This window comes from Salmo salar, chromosome ssa13 (assembly GCF_905237065.1).
Source record: "Salmo salar chromosome ssa13, Ssal_v3.1, whole genome shotgun sequence".
Classification (NCBI taxonomy): domain Eukaryota; kingdom Metazoa; phylum Chordata; class Actinopteri; order Salmoniformes; family Salmonidae; genus Salmo; species Salmo salar.
Genome location: NC_059454.1, coordinates 41,167,857 through 41,189,220, shown reverse-complemented (window position 1 = coordinate 41,189,220; position 21,364 = coordinate 41,167,857). Strand labels below are relative to the sequence as shown.

Here is a 21,364-nt window from a genome sequence, read left to right as displayed (position 1 = left end):
TCCCCACATCCATTACACGACCGCTGCAGCAGCGATGCCTGTGCTGCTCGGCATCACTGGGACCAGAAGACCACACTGCCTGTGCTGGGCATAGCAACATCCTAGTACCTACACATGTAATAGTAACTAACACTTAGGATGGCAGAGGACATATGACAGCCAGGAACTTATATTTACAATAAGCAGTTAGGCTTTAAAGGCATGGTCATCTATTAGGCCTTTATTCAGTAATCATCTAAAAAGTGTTTATTCATTCACAACTTGGATGTTGCTTGGCCCAGCACAGAAGGACACAGATGTACTGCCAGTTCCTTAATAATGTTGACTCTATATGTAACAGCAATCAACATATAGTGGTGAATTGTATCTCCAGTGGTGCTTTTACATGTGGTCTCTTACACACGAGCTGGTTAAAAGGACTATATTTCACCGGTCACTGGTACAGTGATAAACACTACTATAGTTGCCTATGTAAACGTGTGATGGTGTTTTCCTGACCACCATGTGATGAAAGCAGGAATACCTCTAGGGCTTGGTTGTAGCCTTTACTATATAAAGCCTCTTCACACAGGCCAGGTGGAAGATAATATTCCATTGAATTAGCTCAATAGACAGAGTTGGACTAATGGAGGCAATATGACATCTGTTACCTAGATGGTACTCTTGAATTAAACCGTTTTTTTTTTTTTTTTTAAATAGTCCAAAATAGATAGTGTAGGCCATGTATAAATCAACTACTATTAGTATATCAATCATTGAATCTCTTGATAATATATAATATGCATTCTCTGTAATGTGGGGAAATGAGATTGAGTATTTATTGCTCAAACTAAAATCAGGTCCATTTCAGGATTTCCTTTCTGACATGGCCAGTGACATAGCAAACAGCTCCATCTGCTGGTTAAATATGACTAGTGCACAGCAATCTAGCAGAAACATCACCAGTCCGTTGAATGTTGAAAACAGTTTACTACAATACATACAAAACCCAAATTTCAGAACATTAAAAAAAATATGGTAAGATACACCAAACCGTGGAACATTTTGAAAAAAGAAATCAAAAATGGACTACAAATGAAAATCTTTGAGAGTAAATAAAAATAAACATGAGAAACAGACAACCGTTACATTTGTCCTGAATTAGAGGTGTTTCTGACGAGAGAAGGATATCCAAGTAATCTTTCACTTGTTTCTATGACTACAGTGACAAGACAACTCAGGACTCAGTTGTGCCTTTTCAATTATTATTTTTTGAGTGGGAAAACATCCCAAATTGAATACGAGTATATTTGACCACAATACATAGCACTCTGTCCATTATCAACTCAATGGTATAGGCTACAAATACACTGGAATACTTTGCCCCTATTCTGTGACGGAACAACCTTGCTGTTTGTTACCACACATTTGGATATGATATCATTGAACACAACCTCAATGCTCTCATTACTACATTCAACACAACGGGCGGAAAGCCAAAATGGACAGAATATGTAGTTAAAACAAATCTGCAATATGAAGCCAATGATGTGGATAACATCTTCCCAAAACATTTTTCGGTATTTCGCATTAACAGGAAAGATGTTAAAACTAGAAATTCAGGTCGGGACAAATTATCTTTCTACAAGCGGAACAAATACTCTATAGGTTGTGTGGATTTAACCACTTAATACTCAAATCATTGACGGGATCTTAAAACGTTGAAATAGATAGATAAGCATTCCCAAGGAACACTGTCTGGAAGTAAGCCCCGATCTGCCTTATCCCATTCTCTCACTCAGGGGACTGGGCAGAGCACGTCGGACGAGCCATTTAGCCACAGGGTGGCATACCTTGATCAAATCAATCAGTATGCCCGTTTGGTGTCCCTTTCTACTGCAGAGCATGTGGCATGCTGATTGTCAACTGACGTCTGATCTAAGGGTCAGGTTCCAATTCAGCACTGCTGTGATAATGTAATTCACATTTGCAAATAAAGATGGCTTGAAACATTGGGCACAACTTTTGAAGTGGCCCGTCTGTGCATCTGTAATATTTGCTTAATTGTGCTTGTTGTGGTGATAAAATTGTCTGATAAAAACAAACTGGTAATCGGAAGAATCCAATTCCAAGTTAGGAAAAAGCAGCTACTGACTAAATATGTTCATGATCTTCGCAATGGAATCGGAGCTACATGATTACTTGACCTACAGAACAGCTACATAACAGAAGCCAATGGACAAAAGAGTTCCAATATTAAAATGTAGGTCATTCAAAACTTAGTCCAGCCACAGTACTAGTGAAGAATTGGAGAAATAAAACAAAAAGACATGGAGTACTTAGAGGGGACCATATTGACCTCAGAACATCAAAAGGTGGACTAAAACTACTGAACAAAAAAAAAATGAGCAGGGGAGATTTTCTACCAAGGTGATCTGATTACGATGAAACTAATTTTATCTACCGCATAACTACTGTTATGTTCGAGGTTTGATAAGACTTGGAAGGCTGTCATCTTCCCAGGGCAAACATGTCGAGGGCTCGTATTCCAAGTTTCCCCAGAGTGCCTGATCTAGGATCAGTTTTTTTACCTTTTAGATAACAATGAATAAGAAATATGGACAGGTGGATCAGCACTCCTACTCTGAGAAGCTTTGTGAATGCTCTATGAAAGTCCCACCTACTTCCTGGATCATGTCCCATACTGTTTTTGAATGGGATTCCGGAGTACATCAAATTCATGAAAAAGGTCATTTAAAATACATGTAAAATGATATTAGTAGATACATTTACTCCGAACTGATGGCTTTCATGAAGGTAGAAGTAAATTAATCCACTAAAACAAATATATGCTTAGGATGGCGGTGCACAATTGGCCCATGGTCATCCGGGTTAGGGTTTGGCAAGGGTAGGCCGTCATTGTAAATAAGAATGTTCTTAATTGACTTGCCTAGTTAAATAAAAATAATTTAAACATTTTTTTCCCCACGTTTTCATGATTTACTCTTGAATCCCATTCAAAAACTGCAAGTACATGATTCAGGAAGTCGGCGGGTCTTTCATACAGGGCACTGGACCATGCTTTGATCGACGTGGCCATTTTAACGTTACCTCTCAGTTAAGAGGACTACCTTCAAGTCACCTTAAGATGGCTGCCAGTACCTAGACAGGGTACCACAGAATCAAGAATCGTACTTACACAAAAATACAGAAAGGGAATAAAGCAAGAGGAAAGAAAGACAACAAGCCATCCCCAGTAGCGAGCGCAGCCAGCCTGTTTCACCACCTCCAAAACCCGCAGTCTTCCCTCATCCTTCTCAGTTTGTGTAAAATGGCTAGTTTGGGCTCTTTGTTATTCAGGGAGATTAACCTGTACATTGGGGAACATGAAGTGTGCAGTGTCGTCCATCGTTGGTTGGTGTGGTTTTTGTTATGGTCATTAGCGGGGGGGAAGGGGGGGGGGGTCTTTCAGTCCCAAATCGCACACAAACCCTCCATTTACCTTAACCCTTCACTGTTGTCAGAGCTGTAAAGGTAGAAGCAATGTGGTGGAAAATATACAACTACACTACTTATACCTAACCAAGCCACATATAAAAAAAAAAAAAAAGGCTATCATAAAAAAGTGTTAAGGCCAAGGGGAGGAATAGGGTGCGATTTGGTACTGGCTATATGAGAGCCTCCAGCTCGTCCCTGCAGTCGGGGGGGGTCAGTGACCATTCCTCTGACGACACCTCCTGCTTACATGCTCACAGCGCCCTTCTCCTTCTTATCCCCGTCTTCATGCCAGGTGAGGCGCTCTTCGTAGAAAGCTATGACGATCTGCGGGCACTTGTGATTGGCCTCCTTGGCCAGCACCAGATCTGCCTCGTCAGAGTCCTTCCTGTAGCGAGAGGAAATTAACAAGAAATAAACATGCTTTATTTACAGGCCTATTACCATGATGATAATGTAAAGATAAGACGCCCTAGTAGACTGCTTAGGAAATAACGACAATTCACGATGTCACAAGACTGGATCAGGAAAACCAGGAAGCTCTTAGACCCACTGTCTTGAAGAGGAATAGTTAACAAAATCAACTTTAAGTGAGCAACCACTTCAGTTAATCAGTTTCGGTCACCAGTTTGAAGACATTCTTAGTGGTGTAATCTAGTGGACGGCATATGTCTAAGTACTCAACACTCACCACTTCATGAGGAACATGAGGTCTCCACAGGAGTCTGTGGCTCCAATAATCTTCTCTGGTTCCAGACCTCTCTCAAAGCCTCTCGCAATCAGGACGTCATCCTGGAAGACAGGAGAAATAACCATTATACCGCTGATCATCTCTATGTTGTACATTAGAAGTGAAACTTAGGCACCACCGCAGGAAATAAGCACAGACAACAGTTGTATTTCACAAAGCCTTTGTCATTCTAGTGACGGTAAGCAACACCCAAAAGCTCAACTATTTCAGTTTGAAATGAGGCGTCTTCAGTTGGTTATAAATATGCAAATGAGAGTTCTCCAGGAAGATTAAGCTTTTGTTCTAGCCAACAATAACAATGCTGCAGCACTTGGTTGGACACTTAAGAGGTCATAAAAAAAAAAATGTCGAATGGCCTATCAGTGAACTGCAAAAGTTGGAGAGGTAACGAATCTCAATGAAAGTCACCCCCTTTCACAAAGTGATGATCTGTTTTGTAGATTTGCATGTGGCAGTCAATTCACATAGCTCTTATCTAGTGTTAACAACCAAGCCTGGTCTATGTAACCCCCCCTCCTTGATTTTTGTCTATGTAACCCCCCTTGTTTTTGCACTTTCACACACGCTGCTTCTACATCCTGTTTGTACATCCACTGTGCACAGTTTCTACATCCACTGTGCTTTGGCAAAGTGAGTGGGGTTATATCATGCCTGTTTGGCCCTGGGTATCATCGGATGGGGCCACAGTGTCTTCTGATCCCTCCTGTCTCAGCCTCCAGTATTTATGCTGCAGTAGTTTATGTGTCAGGGGGCTAGGGTCAGTCTGTTACATCTGGAGTATTTCTCTTGTCTTATCCGGTGTCCTGTGTGAATTTAAATATGCTCTCTCTAATTCTCTCTTTCTGTCTTTCTCTCGGAGGACCTGTTCCCTAGGACCATGCCTCAGGACTACCTGGCATGATGACTCCGTGCTGTCCCCAGTCCACCTGGCCGTGCTGCTGCTCCAGTTTCAACTGTTCTGCCTGCGGCTATGGAACCCTGACCTGTTCACCGGACGTGCTTGTTGCACCCTCGACAACTACTATGACTATTATTATTTGACCATGCTGGTCATTTATGAACATTTTAACATCTTGACCATGTTCTGTTATAATATCCACCCTGCACAGCCAGAAGAGGACTGGCCACCCCTCATAGCCTCCTCTCTAGGTTTCTTCCTAGGTTTTTGGCCTTTCTAGGGAGTTTTTCCTAGCCACCGTGCTTCTTTCACATGCATTGCGTGCTGTTTGGGGTTTTAGGCTGGGTTTCTGTACAGCACTGAGATATCAGCTGATGTACGAAGGGCTATATAAATAAATTTGATTTGTTTGCCTAGCCTCTTTTACCCCACCTACATATTGCCACAACTACCTCGTACTGGTACTCCTCGTATATAATCTCATTATTGTGTTACCGCTTCCCTTTCGCAAATGTCTTAATTTCTAACTACACATTGTTAGGAAAAGTCTTGTAAGTATGCATTTCACAGTAAAGTCTACACCCGTTGTAGTCGGCACATGTGACAAATACATTTCTATTGGATTACAAACAACTCATTCTTGCATTTTTAGGGGGGGGAGACTACCTACACCAATTCACGAGGTAGGTTACGCACCTCTTTTTTCCGTTTGGGCTTGTTGCTGCTCCCCTCCTCATCATCGTCAGAGTTTCTTCTCTTGCTGCTGCCTTCCTTGCTACGGCCTGATGACCCTGCACTGGACTTGGCTCCTCCGCTGCTGGGGGTGGCACCGCCGCTAGGCTTCTTGTAAGTCTTCATAAACTCAGCAATGAGCTCGGGGCAGCCAAGATTCTTCTCTGGCTCCCATGTGTTGTGCTTTCTGCAAACAAATGCATTGTCATAGCAAGAACAAAATATATTCGATAGGGAAAACACACTGCAGGGGTTTTTCTGAATATATTTTATTTAAGTATTGGGCAGGTGTAAACATGGTATGTAGAAAATTGACCTTATATATATATATATATATTTTTACATTAAAAAAAGTATATGTATATATATATATATATATATAACAGCGTAAAATAATAATTCTCAGTAACATGAAACTAGAACACCAAAAGATTTTTATTTTGGGGGATTTTCATCAAAATGTTATCCATGGAAGGGTCCTTTGAAGTTCTGTTGACATTTGTTTCTTAAAGCGCCATTTTTGCCTTACCCGGGCCTCCTTTAAGACGCCATAATGTTTTGTCTGCAGGTGCTACAAAGCAAAAGTTAGTGTCATTTGAAGCTTTATGGCTTGTAAACATGAATATTGAAAATATACTATTTTTGACATATCAATATAGCTGCATTCTAACACGTAAAAGACCCAACCTCCTCCACTTATGCCCTTGGGGAATATCCATGGCCATCTTTGCCATCGGTCCAAACAATTAGCCAAGCATGGGAAGTTGGCAACGTAAGCACTTCAGCCCTTGTTTGTGATAAGAGTGTGCAATTCTGTTCACGCCGGGACTTGAAACGCCCCATAATTAAATTTGGGATAATTGTACATCCGCTAAGAAAAGCCTACCAAAATGTAAAAACCAACATTAATATGGAGAAGTCAGCATTCAAGTGTAAGCAAAAATGAATGTAAATAAGTTAGAAATTGTGCTACTAATGCACAAGACAGCACAAATATGTCTCGGGAAAGTTTGTTTAGTTAGCTTAGGAAACGTTAGCTAACACATACAACTTTCCCTGACATCACACTTACACATCATTTTTACCTGATACCATCAGATGCCTAGTATCTGATGTCTACAGATGAGTGGTCTCCTAGCCAAGAAAATAAATGCAATCATATAGCTTATAAAGCACACCACACAGCAACTACCGGTGGTTTCATGATGACCGAAAACAACCGTAGGATGAACGAGTGGCGATTTCCAGGCAAGAGCGGAAATCCAATTAAAAGTAATCAACTCATCAAGTGTCCACTTAATTTGAGGGTCTGTCTTTTACGTGTTTGGAATGCAGTTATTGTTTAACATAATATACAAGTTCCAGAGGGGATCTCTGGAATGTTGTGCGTGTTTCTTGTTCAGCCCACACATGCTCCTTGTGTACAGTCCTGCTTGTACATGTGTGAAATCGTACACCCACCAAGTTATATTATGTTCAACAATATTGAAAAGTGAGCCAAATCAAAATACTACACATTACAGAGCAAGCAGTAAAGCTTTATATGACACCAACTTTTGCTTTGTAGCACCTACTGATGTCCAACATTTTTTACAAATATTTAAACTTCAATTAATTATTTCTCAATGATGCTTTAAGATACAAAAGTAAAATATATGTCAACAATACTTTCTCCAAAGGTCCCTTCCATGGATTTAAACATCATGAAAATCTTGTTTTGTTCTAGTTTCGTGAGGAATCACCCAGATGGACCTACTCTGAATAGCCTTTCCACTTAAGGAAGAATTCAACTCGGCCCTTCACCGTCCTTCTGTCCAGAACCTTCTCCACAATAAATTCTTCCTCTTCTGAAGATGAGCCCGAGGCATCATCATCATTTTCACGAGTCTTCTTTCCCATGATTTGGTAACGGTACCTCAAACGAGTGAACAAGGAGCACGTCCCAACTTGGAAATGGAAAGTTTGAAATAAAACCTACAAAACGTAGAAACAAAGTTAAGAAATGCGTGCAATATAATACATTGGTCAGCTGTTAATTGCTACTAGCTAGCTACAGCAGATAACTAACCAAACTAGTATAAAACCATGATACAGCTGACTGTCCGTTTAAAAGGGAATCACTCGAATTAAAAACCATGCTAACGTTAGTAGGTTAACGTTTACTAAATTAGCCAACACGGCTAGCTGGCAAGCAGATGTTTTGCTTCCTTAATACAACACATGGCCTGTCCTCTAAAATAAATATGGGTAAATTAACTAGTTATACAATTGCCGTTTTAATTCGTTCCAGTTTGCCAACGATAGTGTAACATTTACAGTACATAGAGACATTTCAATCTAGCTAAATAGTCCTAAACGCGTGTAGACTTGTTTGTCCCAACCCCCGTCTGGCTAGCATGAGAATGAGCTAGCTAGCGGTTCGCCACCGGCTAACGTTAACAATTCATCAAGCGTTATCCTCAATACTTTTTGCTTGAGACGGATTGATTGAAATGGGGGAGGGGGGGTGTAAACTATCTAATATCAGTTAAGTAATTGCTATATGTATTTACTCACCCTTGCTAGCTAAAGCGGTTTACTGGTTCGTTTTCTTGACGCTGTTGCTGGGCTTTTCGTTTCCCCTCCCCAAAGGACTTGCTTGTTTGCCTCGCTGTGCAAGAAAGCGAGCGCCAAAATGCACAATGGCAGACCGTGTAACGCCCACGAAACCGTCAAGCCAAATAACTAGGAGTTAATCAGTAAATGTTGTAGCTATGTTCACTTAGGAAATATGCGGACGTATTTTTGGTATTACTTCTATCAAATAGCCTATTTGCTTAAATTTATACAGACTAGCCTGGTAATGGAATGGAATTGGAATTGAAGTGACGTCTACATAACGTTTTGATAAAACGTAAGCCCACACCCACCACCGGCTGGTATCGTTTTGTTATTGGACATAGCTGATAATTGACTGTAAAATACCCAATCGGAGTTGCAGCGGAAGTGAGAAATCGAATGCAGCGGCAATAGATAACCAATCGCTGAATCCAAGAGGCGTATCCTCCCTATTTATTGTACTCTTTGTTTCATTTGCAGGGTCGTTGCATTCTGTCGCAGATCGTCTTTCTTCGAATAAGGCAAAGGAATCGTAAGCTACCATCCACAATGTCGAAGGAGGTAAGGTTCTCTAACGAATATCTACATACAATTTTGTAACGTCCGTTTAATTTAACGTGTACGTAGACCAATCTAACCAAAAGGGCTTTCCACTCGCGCGTATCTATTAATACAGCCATAGCTCATGTGGGGACGCCGCCATCTTAAAGGCCTCATGGTCTTATTGTTCGTGCGTTTTGTTCAGCCATTTTGCAATAAAGGACGTACCTTTTTTCCCCCATTGCGTTTAATAGTAGTCAGATAATTTAATCCATGCTTTACCCATCGCACATTTCATAGTTTCTTGTTTTGGTTCACATTTGCCAAATGCGAAACATGGCGCTGTCGACCCCGCCATGTTGACGCCATCTGATATCGTTTGAACCCCCCCTCCCCCCAACGTGTTTGTTTTTGACAAACTTAACTGCAGGAATATTGACTAACTGTTGGTAGTGAACATTTCGAGTTAGCTACAGTGTAGCGCTCGCGCTTTGCTGATCTGCGTCTTTTGTTCTAAATACGTTATAATTTTTTTTGTCCAGGCCCCACGTGAACCCGAGCAGCTCCGCAAACTGTTCATCGGAGGTCTGAGCTTCGAAACCACGGATGAGAGTTTGCGAGAACACTTCGAACAATGGGGGTCTCTTACAGATTGTGTGGTGAGTATAATGTAAAAATTATAGCAAACAATATTAACTGCAGGGAGAACTGTACCCGAATTGACTACAGCGTCACAAATGTTTAAATTCCTTTAATGTTTGATTAACCTAAATATCGATGAATCTGTATTTTGTTAAATAATATTTCGCATTAAACTAAATCTCATCAACAGGTCATGCGAGATCCAGCCAACAAACGCTCTAGAGGTTTTGGGTTTGTCACCTACTCTGGTGTGAACGAGGTCGATGCTGCCATGGAAGCACGCCCCCATAAGGTTGATGGTAGGTTGGTAGAGCCCAAGAGGGCTGTTTCCAGAGAGGACTCTAGCCGTCCAGGCGCTCATGTCACAGTGAAAAAAATATTTGTTGGCGGTATCAAGGAAGACACTGAAGACTCCCACCTACGAGACTACTTTGAGCAATTTGGCAAGATTGAAGTAATAGACATTATGACCGACCGCACCAGTGGCAAGAAGAGGGGCTTTGCCTTTGTCACGTTTGATGACCATGATGCAGTGGACAGGATTGTCAGTAAGTAGTTGTCTGAACACAAACTCTTTGTATTGGGATGAAAATAGCTGACTTTCATGAGTTATCTGCTGTATTTTAACACAACCGTTCTATTTTCAGTCCAGAAATACCACACGTTGAACGGTCACAACTGTGAAGTGAGGAAAGCATTGTCCAGACAGGAGATGCAGACAACAGGAGTGGGTATGAGGGGTGGTAAGTACATTTGTACACGGAAAGGGACAGGAGTCTTTCCTGCTTCAGGACATGTGATATGGCCTGGGAAAGGAGTCCACATCCTTGCTATAAGCAGTATCCCTGTGTAACACATTATGGTACATTTTATTTGATTCCTAGTTAAATCATGAGTTGCTGCTTTTATGTTGCGTTAATACTAACTGTTTGAGGTTTCTTTTCCAGGCCGCGGAGGTGGCGGCAACTATGGCAGAGGTGGAGGATATGGAGGTAATGATTTTGGCCGTGATGGTGGACACTTCGATGGCCGTGGTATGTTGTGGTCCTGCACCACTCTCTCTCCGCTTGAACCTGTATGCTTAACCCCTTGTGATTGTTTCGATATACTTTAGGTGACGCTGACTCGTCTGTTTCAGGAGGCAGAGGGGGTGGATACGGAGGAGGAGATGGCGGTTACAACAATGGTTATGGGGGAGGCGACGGTAAGATTTGGATTCTGGAATAGCCATTCAATAACTCTTCTCATCAGTGGCAATTTTAACTGGTAAACAGGTCATTACAGTAGGAAGAACTTAACACGACATGCATTATTTGAGAAGCCGCGGGGATATTACCTTATTTTCATTCGATGGCCGTGTATTTATATTCAAGCTTTACTTTCTATAGGTGGTTATGGTGGAGGCCCTGGTGGTTATGGCGGTGGTAACCGTGGCTACGGCGGAGGACAGGGTTATGGTGGAGGACAGGGTGGCGGCTACGGTGGTGGAAATGGCTATAACGACTACAACAATGGCAATGGTGGAAACTTTGGCGGCGGTAAGTCCATGGCTTCCGCACAAGAAGCAGCCCCAGTTGGTGGTAAGTGGATGGCATCGTAGGCTGTGACTTAATTCTCACACTACATTCTGTTTGGTAAAAAGTATTGATCTACTATATACTGTTTACAAAAAGTAAGGAACAAATGTTACCATACTACACTTGAGATTTCACGCGCTACAATCATATGATTGTCAACTCAAATAGCCTACTAAATGGGAAGTAGTATGAGAACTATGTCATGCCTGACTACGTGTAAGTGACGTACAAAATACTGTTATCACAGCTGTTTTAAACATTTTAAATATCCTTGGGCCGGTGTGAAATGTACAGAGAACCAATTTCATAAAGTAATATGGCTGTTCAAATTGTGTTGCAGGAAACTTTGGCGGCGGTGGCGGCGGCAACAACTACAATGACTTTGGCAACTACAACAACCAGCCTTCCAACTACGGCCCAATGAAGGGTAACAACTTTGGAGGCAGCGGTGGAGGTGGTGGAGGTAGCGGTGGTGGTGGCAGCAGTGGTGGAAGTGGCGGTGGCAGGAGTAGCGGCCCATATGGAGGTAGGTGGCACAGACTAGCTTTAGACCAGGTGTTGGTTGAGCTGTTAACTCAAGTTGGTTTGGCACGCCTTCAGGTAACTTAGGTTGTAAGAATTCTTAAGCTGACTTAACACACTAACTTGTGCTTTCTGGTTTTGTTTGACCGTTTGTTTTTCATTTCAGGTGGATATGGAGGTAACTCAGGAGGTGGCGGCGGTGGATATGGCGGGGGCTCTGGTGGACGCCGATTCTAAATGTTCAAAAGGTATGCTTTTTTTAGCGTGCCAGTTTGAAACCATAACAACCGGAGTGTGTAGATGAGACTAGCATATTCTAGGATTTGTCTTTAAAGTAGTGTTCAGAAACTAGCTCCATTCTTGTACCCTTTGATACATACAATCCTAGTAGTTGTGTTTGATCCAAGTGTTACTAATGCTGGATCTCATGTCGTAGGTTCTGGTTAATCCAACAGTCAGTGCACAGTTTAACTTAATGTTGTTCCGTATTGTTCAACAGGACTCAGTACTTAGGAGAGGAGAGCGAGACAATTGACAGGGCAGCTGCAGGTTTACACCCTAGATCTGCTCAGCCAAACAGTTGTGGCAGGTTACAGCTGCTACAAGAAGAGATGTGTACAATAGAGAAATCATGGAGGGGCTTCATACATTTTTCTGTACTGTCAAACAGGTTTCTTATGTTTCTGGAAAGCAAGCATTCCAATGAGGTTTTAATGTAGATTTTGCATCTATGGTTTTTATTTGTAACTGCAACAATCAAGTTGAAATAAACCACCTTTCAGTTTTTTTAAACTGTCGTTCAGTCTTGTTAGCCTCTCTTTTAGGGGATTGGGTGGGAGGGGGAGGATCTCTTCTGGTTTGTTTTAATGCATTAGACTCTATACAAATCCACACTTGAATGATAGATGCGGTCAATGGCCGTTCTTTAGAAGATAAGTACCACCTGTCAGTGGAGACTCTTTGCCCAGCCCAATATGCTTTATTCCTTACACGAGACATTCTTACTCTGTTCCAATGCACATACTACAGAATGTAGAAAATCTCATATCCCAGCACATCAATGGAAGGTTTGTGACGACGTAGTGTTACAATAGCGTTGAAATCCTTGATGAACTCCAATGGATGAAGTTATGGTATTACAAATACTCGGTCCACACAGAGAGCCCATCTCTTTGAGAACTGCACCAGAGACGTGAGTTGGATGGCTAGATCAGACTTGCCTGTCAGACAGTACAGCTGCCAGCAGAAGGCTAGCTTACATGATGCAGTCTTGAGGCTAGCCAGCCATGGAAGCCAGCTGAGCTGAGGGAGAGACGTAGCAAACAAACCCATCGCCTGGCAGGAAGGAGCAGTGTGAAGCAGGAGAGTGAGTAGCAAGAAGGCATGTGAGACTAGCAGACAGCAGCTACCAAAGCGCTTAGATGCCGCCTGTAGGTAAGAAGACTTTTCCAACTACTGTCAGTTTGAATAACATGTTCTGTAGTTGGTATGAGCAAACACTAGTTTTATTGTAGAAATGAATAGTATAGCGTTAATGACCATGTACGTTTTATTTGGATGTGCAGTGTTTTATTAGAAACCAATGCCCCCATCTAATACAACGGTCTGGACCTTTTGCGTAACATGGTCTTTACCAGCGTGCCAATCTCATAATGCATGCTGACGTTTGCAGTCAAATCATGGAATATATCAGACTAACGCCTCTCATTGGTTTATCTTCTGATACTCATTTGTCTCCTTTTCCTCTGGTGCTTTCTAGGAAAATGACTGATCGAAAGGACAGCTATCCAAAAGCATGATTTTAAGCGGAACATTGTTGCATTGCATACAGTAAGCTACAATAATCTTTTGATAACTTGGAAATATTAAGAGATTGTGAGGCTGTCCTGATTTTAAGCAATGGTCTGTTTCTTGTTTTTTTAGGGTGACTGGAAATATGCAATTGGCTATTTTTATACTGTGACGACTGCTGTGCAGGATTTTAACCGGTTTTTACTCACTTCCTGGTTATCAATAAAATATTTTTTACCAACATACGTTTCCTCATATTATAAATACTGTTCAACTACCACATGGTACACAATTTTCATATTCTGATATACAGGGACATTGTTATAATAGAATTCCCAAATGTACATTTAGATTTAAGATTTATCATTGTATCCAGAACGAGCATAGGCATATGACTGGTTAGCTCGCGTAACTACAGTGCCTTCAAAGCATTCGCACCCCCTTGACTTTCTCCACATTGTCACAGCCTGAATTTATAATGTATATTGAGCCTGTCACTGGCCTACATACAATACCCCATATTAAGGTGGATTTTTGTTGTAGTTGAGCATACATTTCAGGAGAAAATGTGCATAAGTTGCACCAACTACTGACTTATAATTCTGTAAATCAAACGGAATTTCAACCAATTTGACCTCCAAGACCAGGGAGGTTTTCCAATGCCTTGCAAAGAGCACCTATTGGTATATTAAATATCCTTGAGCATGGTTAAGTTACTAATTAGGCTTTTGATGTATCAAGTCGATACAGGCGGCCTTCCTAACTCTGCCGGAGCAGAAGGAAACTACTCAGGAATTTCACCATGGTGACTTGAACAGTTTCATGGCTGTGATAGAACTGAGGATGGGTCAACAGTTTAGTTATTCCACAATACTAACCTAAATGACCAGTGAAAAGGAAGCCTGTATAGACATTTTCCAAAACATGCATACTATTTGCAGTAAGGCACAAAAGTAATGTGGCAAAGAAATTAACTGCCCTGAATACAAAGCGTTATGTTAGAGGCAAATCCAATACCATATTTTCAAGTGTCGTGGTGCCTGTATCATGTTAAGGGTATGCTTGTCATTGGCAAAGACTAGAATTTTTCAGGATAAAAACAAACTGAATAGAGCTATGCACAGGTGAAATCATAGAGGAAAACCTGGTCTGCTTTCCAGGCAACACATTCACCTTCAGCAGGACAACTCAAAACTCAAGGCCAAATATACGCTGTAGTGATATACCAAGAAGTTATTGAATGTTGCTGTGTGGCATAGTTTTGAATTAAATCTATGGCAAGACGGGAAAATAGCTGTCACGCAATGCTCAATAACCAACTTGACAGAGCTTGAAGAATTTAAAATATAATGTGCAAATATTGTACAATCCAGGTGTGCAAAGCTCTTAGACTTACCCAGAAAGACTCTGCTGTAATTGCTGCCAAAGGTGATATCACGTGTTGACTTGGGTGTGAACACCAATGCAAATGAGATTTCTGTATTTCATTTTCAATGCATTTGCAAACATTTCTTGTAACATGTTTTCACTGTCATTATAGGGTATTTTGTGTAGCTGAACAAAAATCTGAACGCAAAGTGTTGGTCCCATGTTTCCTGAGCTGAAATAAACGATCCCATAAATGTCCCATACACACAAAAAGCTTATTTCTCTCAAATGTTGTGCACAAATTTGTTTACGTCCCTGTTAGTGACAATTTCCCCTCTGCCAAGATAATCCATCCACCTGACAGGTGTGGCATATCAAACTGATTAAACAGCATGATCAATACACTGCAGAATTGTACACAGATGCACCTAGTGCTGGGGACAATAAAAGGCCACTCTTAAATGTGCAGTTTTGTCACACAACACAATGCCACAGATGTATCAAATTTTGAGGGAGTGTGCAATTGGCATGCTGACTGCAGGAATGTCTACCATAGCTGTTGCTAGGGAATTTGAATGTTAATTTCTATACCATAAACAGCCTCCCCAACGTTTTAGAGAATTTGGCAACCGGCCTCACAACCACCGACCTCGTGTATGGCATGGGCAAGCGGTTGGCTGATGTCAACGTTGTGAACAGAGTGCCCCATGGTGGGGTTATGGTATGGGCAAGCATAAGCTACGGACAACGAACACAATTGCATTTTATCGATGGCAATTTGAATGCACAGAAATACCGTGACTGATTTCCTCATATGAACTGTTGCGTTTATATTTTGTTCAGTATATTTGATCCATTTTGAATTCAGGCTATAACAACAAAATGTGGAATAATTCAAGGGGTATGAATACTTTCTAAAGGCTCTAAGTATTGATTAGTTTGTTTAACATGGTGCCCTTTTAGCTGTCATTTTATCTGATCTCTACATACACTGTTCCATGGTTTTGTATGTAAATATCCTTAATGGCACTTATTGTACTGTAGATTTAACAACAATTTCATATTGGTATATAAACTGAGGCAGTATACAATAACTGTCCAATAGATTTCATCTTTACATTATTCTCCCTCCAACACTTCACTACGAGGCACCAAGTATACGTTCCCATCAGGGGTCTGCTGTAGAGAGTAGTCATCTATAGAGTAGGGATGTCCATCCTCATCCCGCAGCTGAGAAAAGACCTCAGCATACAAGTCTGTGAGGCGGTGTTTAACAATAGTCAGGTTGCGTTGGAACTCTAACCTCTCCCTGGCCAGGTGTTCCCTCTGTGCCTGTAGCTGACCCAACTCCCCCTCCAGGTAAACAATGTTCTCCAGTTTCCTCTTTCTGCAGTTCTGGGCTGCCACCTTGTTCTTCCCCCGCCGGCGGATGTCCCTGACGAGGGCGAGCTGGGAGTCCGTGAGGGTGTACTGTGTCAGGAGCTCGTTGAAGTCGTCCACAGGTAGGTTGATGATCTTCTCTAGAGGGAAAGGGATCTTGAGGGCGAGGGCTCGGCGTTCGTCCCGGTTCAGAGAGACAGGAAGTGGGTTACCTCTGGGTTTTACATAGAACGCCTGGGGAGAGCTCTCTCTGGTGGCAGAGCTGTTAAGATGCCGGTCGTTCAAGGCACTGGGTGAACCTTGTTGATGTTTCATTGACATGGGAGGCAGGAAGTGAGGCTGTGGTTGCATTTGGGATGGTTGTGTTACAGGGAAGTAAGAGGAGTGCATCCCTGAGCAGTGGTAGGGGTGATTGGGATGCTGCTGATAGTCCACAGAGTAAAAGAGGCTAGCTCTCCTACCTTGCTCACCCATATTCTCCATCTCCCCGTGACTATAGTTCAGACCAACCTCTGTGCTTGAATAAGCAGGGACACCAGTCATGGCATCCTCTGGTGAGGCTAGTGGTGGGCTGGACCCCAGAGATAGGCCAGAGTCAGATTCCAGATCATCCATAGTGCATGGTGTGTGTTTGCTCTGCCCATGACTTGTCCCTAGCACGTACCGACCCGGGCCATGAGAGGGGCCAGCATTGTTGTTTCCAACAAGCCCCTCACCACCGACGCTCGGCAGACTCATATGCTCTAGAAGGCCCATCAGCGAGGGCTGTAGAGGGTTCAGAACTCTGGGGTTCAGCTGGGCTCCAGAATGGTTTCCAGAATGTCCGTACAGTGCCTCTGCTGCTGCTGCTGCTTCCCTGGTGGCCTGATGTTGGCAAGCTGGCATTACTTTAGAGTAGGATCCCTCATAAGCAGCATCAGGATTTGTCTCCCCACCACAGGGGAGGGGCTCTGTATGAGAGTGAGACTGAGCCATGCCATAACCTCCCAGAGAGATGGGCAGCTCCATGGGATGGTACTGAATATTTTCATATGGGCTGTCATGTGGGACCTCAAACTCCTGAAATGAAAAACAAGGTAAGGATCATTGGCGGATGCTTTGTCTATGGAAAACTATGCATCATTACAGTTTATCATTACTATATGTATTGACGACAAATAAAGCAATTCGACAAGTTTGTCATTGAGTTTTAAACAGCTGTGTGTATTTGTGAACACGCAAACGTACATATCACAGGATATGTATGATCTAGGCTATATGGTGACGTAATTGTCAGGTTATTGAATACTCATCCTCCGACCTGAAGCTCAGTGATGGCCATCAGTTCCTGCCAGGCCAAGTCCATCTCTTCGTCGTGTGGGTGGGGGGCTCCATGTGACCGGGCTCCAGGGGCATGGGTGGGCATCGATACCCCCCCACACAGCCTGCCAGGATTCGCCAAGCCCTGGAGAATAGAAATATATAGCAAATCACCTTAGATATTGATAGTAGCTCATAGCAATTTGTTGGTAATGCTTTATTTTACAGCCCTGTTTTGTCCCATTTACGTGGCATAAGCAGTGGAAACGACAGGTACTTCCTGGTACTTGCTTCAAATAATTTAACACAATCAGTAACAACCTGTCATCAAATCATATGTAGTTTTAATTAATAAAGTGTATGTCTATGGTCTATTACACTACATGATGCCACAGCCCTCCAAAATAGGAAATATCCGAGCCAGCACAGTTTAGTTCAGCATGATATTGTGAAAAGAGTATCGAACTCACCTCACTGTGTCTCCTCAATGGGAGCACATAGCTGACTGCTGCACACATTCAGGTCAGGCTGTTGTTGCAGCGCCCCCTCCTGGAAGAAACAGACATTGACAAATATTACTATCAGATATTCAGCCATTAGAATATGCTGAACTCTACGGATTCAATACGTAGCTGCGATCAAACAAGGAAACCACTCATCTAGACGAAGTCTCCTCAGAGCAAAAACATGACATCTTAAAATAAGTATAGAAAATCATGTTATACTATTGTTCTACTATTTGCCCTGCAGAAAGATGTATATACCAAAACTAGACCCACTGTGACATGTAACCTACTATATGGGTGTTTGGGTGCTATTCTGTGTTGAACTCTTTGGGACATGCGAAAGCCAGGCACACAGAGTTCCGTTGGGCTGGATCCATCCTATCAGCTGAGCTGTGGTGCTGCTATGTCAGACACTGATAAGGCAATCTCCTGGGAAACAGCACAGCGTTCCCTCCACAGCAGCAGCAAACAGGGGCTGGGGCTGGGGCCTAACCGCACTCATGTTCCATATGGTAAAGTGAAAGTCAGGGAGAGCTTTATAACCTTTATAAAGGGTTTAACCTTACATCTGGGACAGCACATAAATAAGTCCTCAATTGAGAATAGCAGACAGTACACTGTCGTGGTTTTATAGTGATTATACCATGCATGAGTTCCATATTTAGTTATGTGTATTGTAGGTGGCACTATAGAATACAAGGTATTGACTAAGATACTTTGGATGAAGAGAGTTCATGGTCTAACTTTTGAACAATGCAAAAACTAAGTTATGCATGTATCGTCCAGCATTTGCTCTCATTCCTCCCTGGCTTTGTTTGGATCTCAACAAATACTCAGGAAAAGAGCAGGAATTCTCTGCAACAGCACAATTATGACCATTCCATCTTCCATGACCACAATTGTTTATTTACTTGAGGTGATCTTTTTTTATTATTTACTTTCCATCTCCTCGGCAACACAAAATATTTTCACACAATCTGGATATGCCAAGTTTCCCATGATTAAAGATCTCGGTGATAGAGCATATCATTTACAACATGGGATACATTGCTGCTTCAGAGTAGAACACTTGATGTATCACTTTGGCTCTCACACTTCCTTGTACTCCAGTCGACATGTGTATCTCACACAACTAACAGGTGATGGCGCTCACCTGAACACTGTATGTTTAGTTCCATGTATTGTACTTATACTATAGAATGCAAGGTATTGACTAAGATACTTTGAATGAAGAGAGTTCATGGTCTAACTTTTGAACAATGCAAAAACTAAGTTATGCATCGTCCAGCATTTGCTCTCATTCCTCCCTGGCTTTGTTTGGATCTCAACAAATACTCAGGAAAAGAGCAGGAATTCTCTGCAACAGCACAATTATGACCATTCCATCTTCCATGACCACAATTGTTTATTTACTTGAGGTGATCTTTCTTTTTTTACTTACTTTCCATCTCCTCGGCAACACAAAATATTTTCACACAATCTGGATATACTGCTTCAGAGTAGAACATTTGATGAGGAATCAATTTGTCTCTCACACTTGCACTCCGCTCTACATGTATCTCTCACAACTCGCAGGTGATGGCTCTCACCTGAACACTGTTGCAAAGATGTGACCTTATCCCACCAAATACCCACTCGCCTAATTCATCAAACCAACTAAAGGTTCAGCCATCGTTGTATTTCTACTATGTGATCTGTAGCTACAAGTTCCCATGCATAGAGTAACCAACATGGATGGGCTTGTAACTCTCACCATATCATGCCACTGTTATGTTTGTGGTGATGCTTCCTAAGGCTGTTTCCTCTAGTACTGAGGGGACAAGGTTGCTTGGCCTGTCTAACCAGAACTCTTCTTACATGTCTTACATCAGGTGTTGCATAAACAAGAATATCAGTTGTGAGCACACTGGTAGGGAACAGAGATCCACTAGGCTACATTTTCATATTTTAAATTGTCTTTAAAATTGTGTCGCATGTCATTATCTGAAGAGATACAATTCAATTTGGCAGGGAAAACACTTACTCACATAACTAAGAGCAAAATACATGTAATATATTTGTATGCAAAACCCATAGACAGTAATGTGGATAAGATTAAATGATATAATATGCTATTTGTGTGGATAATCCTTCTTAGCAATGGTCAATGTGGTAAATTTGACATTAATTACTGAAGAGGGATAAAAGGCTTGTGAGTCAATACTTCACCAAATAAATGGCTACGATAAGTGCTCTGGCCTAAATGCTTTCTGCTCTTGAAGATGACAGTTTGATTCGAATTCTATACTATGCCTGTCCTTCAGCTTGAGCATATGATCGTAATATTTGTTTGTGACTCATTTTGAATGAGATATAATGGCAATGAATTGTCAAATGTATTTTTTTCAGTGGAGTTACACTTGTTCTTTGAATAACTGCTTCTCAAGTTTGTAGGACCTGTTTTGTACATTAATATGACAAAGTAACAATGGGTTCATTCAAAACGGATTCTATTTTACACTGGAAAGAGACCTGAAAGAGGCCGCAAATCAACCTTATCTAGCAATGAAAATATATAAACTGCTAAAAAGCTGTAGAGAAGGGGGTTGTGAAAGAACATACTGTACCTGAGCAACATGTCTCTGTGTCTTCAACAGGTGTTCAGGAGAAAAAAATCTTCAGACTGACACGTAAGAAACATAATCCTGGTAAAGAAAAAAAAAAGAAAGTAGAAACAGAACAGAAAAAGTGTTTCTATTCAGTTTAGTGAGGACGTCTGTTAATATGTCTGCTTTTAACCGACCATTATAGGGAGTGCATGTGATTTCATTCTCACTCACTCTCTCTCTCTGTCGCTCTCTCTCTAGCGCTCTGCCTTGCTTCACAGACAACCCCCAGCATAAATGGGATGTCTCTGCCTGCGATGTAAGCAACCTTCCTGTAAAGCAGAAAACCACAAACCAAGGGCCTGACAGACCAACAAGTATCCCGTTGAATCACCTTTTAAACCAAGGCAAATAGCTTAGCTATGATGAATAGGTGTTTAAATGTTAACTACATTCTGTGACAAATTAACCAGTCAATGACACAACATGATGCACAAATCCTTGCACAAATCTAGCCGATCAGGACTCATCTTCCTATAACTAACCAAACCCCTTACAATAAAATGTCTCAAAAGAAGTCCTCTCAATGGAGAGGTTTATGGAGTGTGATCTGGAGCACCTGGAGTTAAACCAACCTGGTTACTGTTGTTAGAGAGGGCCCTGTGCAGGCGGGGGCAGTGGTGGGTTGCAACTTAGTTTAG

At 41.9% G+C, this 21,364-nt stretch overlaps 3 protein-coding genes across 14 annotated transcripts; 1 reads left to right on the top strand and 2 right to left on the bottom strand.

Annotated features, from left to right (window-relative positions):
• Positions 1–949: 949 nt before the first annotated feature.
• cbx5 (chromobox homolog 5 (HP1 alpha homolog, Drosophila)) lies at positions 950–8,715 on the bottom strand. Its single transcript, XM_014135922.2, has 5 exons — positions 8,412–8,715; positions 7,612–7,829; positions 5,820–6,042; positions 4,166–4,266; positions 950–3,862 (listed from the first exon to the last, which is right to left on the bottom strand). The coding sequence occupies exons 2-5, from the start codon at positions 7,752–7,754 to the stop codon at positions 3,721–3,723; spliced, it is 609 nt and encodes a 202-aa protein (XP_013991397.1). The 5' UTR covers positions 7,755–7,829; positions 8,412–8,715; the 3' UTR covers positions 950–3,720.
• Positions 8,716–8,739: 24 nt separating this feature from the next.
• roa1 (Heterogeneous nuclear ribonucleoprotein A1) lies at positions 8,740–13,766 on the top strand. Of its 10 annotated transcripts, XR_001319971.2 has the most exons (11): positions 8,740–9,014; positions 9,536–9,652; positions 9,826–10,183; positions 10,283–10,378; positions 10,583–10,669; positions 10,750–10,839; positions 11,024–11,215; positions 11,553–11,738; positions 11,901–11,982; positions 13,494–13,564; positions 13,658–13,766. XR_001319971.2 is itself a non-coding variant. In XM_014135546.2 (10 exons), the coding sequence occupies exons 1-9, from the start codon at positions 9,003–9,005 to the stop codon at positions 11,969–11,971; spliced, it is 1,209 nt and encodes a 402-aa protein (XP_013991021.1). In that variant the 5' UTR covers positions 8,740–9,002; the 3' UTR covers positions 11,972–11,982; positions 13,494–13,766.
• On the bottom strand, positions 13,224–21,087 carry nfe2 (nuclear factor, erythroid 2). 3 transcript variants are annotated; one of them, XM_014135920.2, is made up of 5 exons: positions 20,898–21,087; positions 20,685–20,762; positions 18,043–18,121; positions 17,574–17,717; positions 13,224–17,332 (listed from the first exon to the last, which is right to left on the bottom strand). In XM_014135920.2, the coding sequence occupies exons 3-5, from the start codon at positions 18,088–18,090 to the stop codon at positions 16,013–16,015; spliced, it is 1,512 nt and encodes a 503-aa protein (XP_013991395.1). In that variant the 5' UTR covers positions 18,091–18,121; positions 20,685–20,762; positions 20,898–21,087; the 3' UTR covers positions 13,224–16,012. The 3 variants fall into 3 exon arrangements, with proteins under 3 accessions (XP_013991395.1, XP_045549239.1, XP_013991396.1); XM_045693283.1 differs by having other exon boundaries at positions 20,685–21,031; XM_014135921.2 differs by lacking the exons at positions 20,685–20,762; positions 20,898–21,087 and adding an exon at positions 18,369–18,387.
• Between the last annotated feature and the right edge of the window lie 277 nt (positions 21,088–21,364).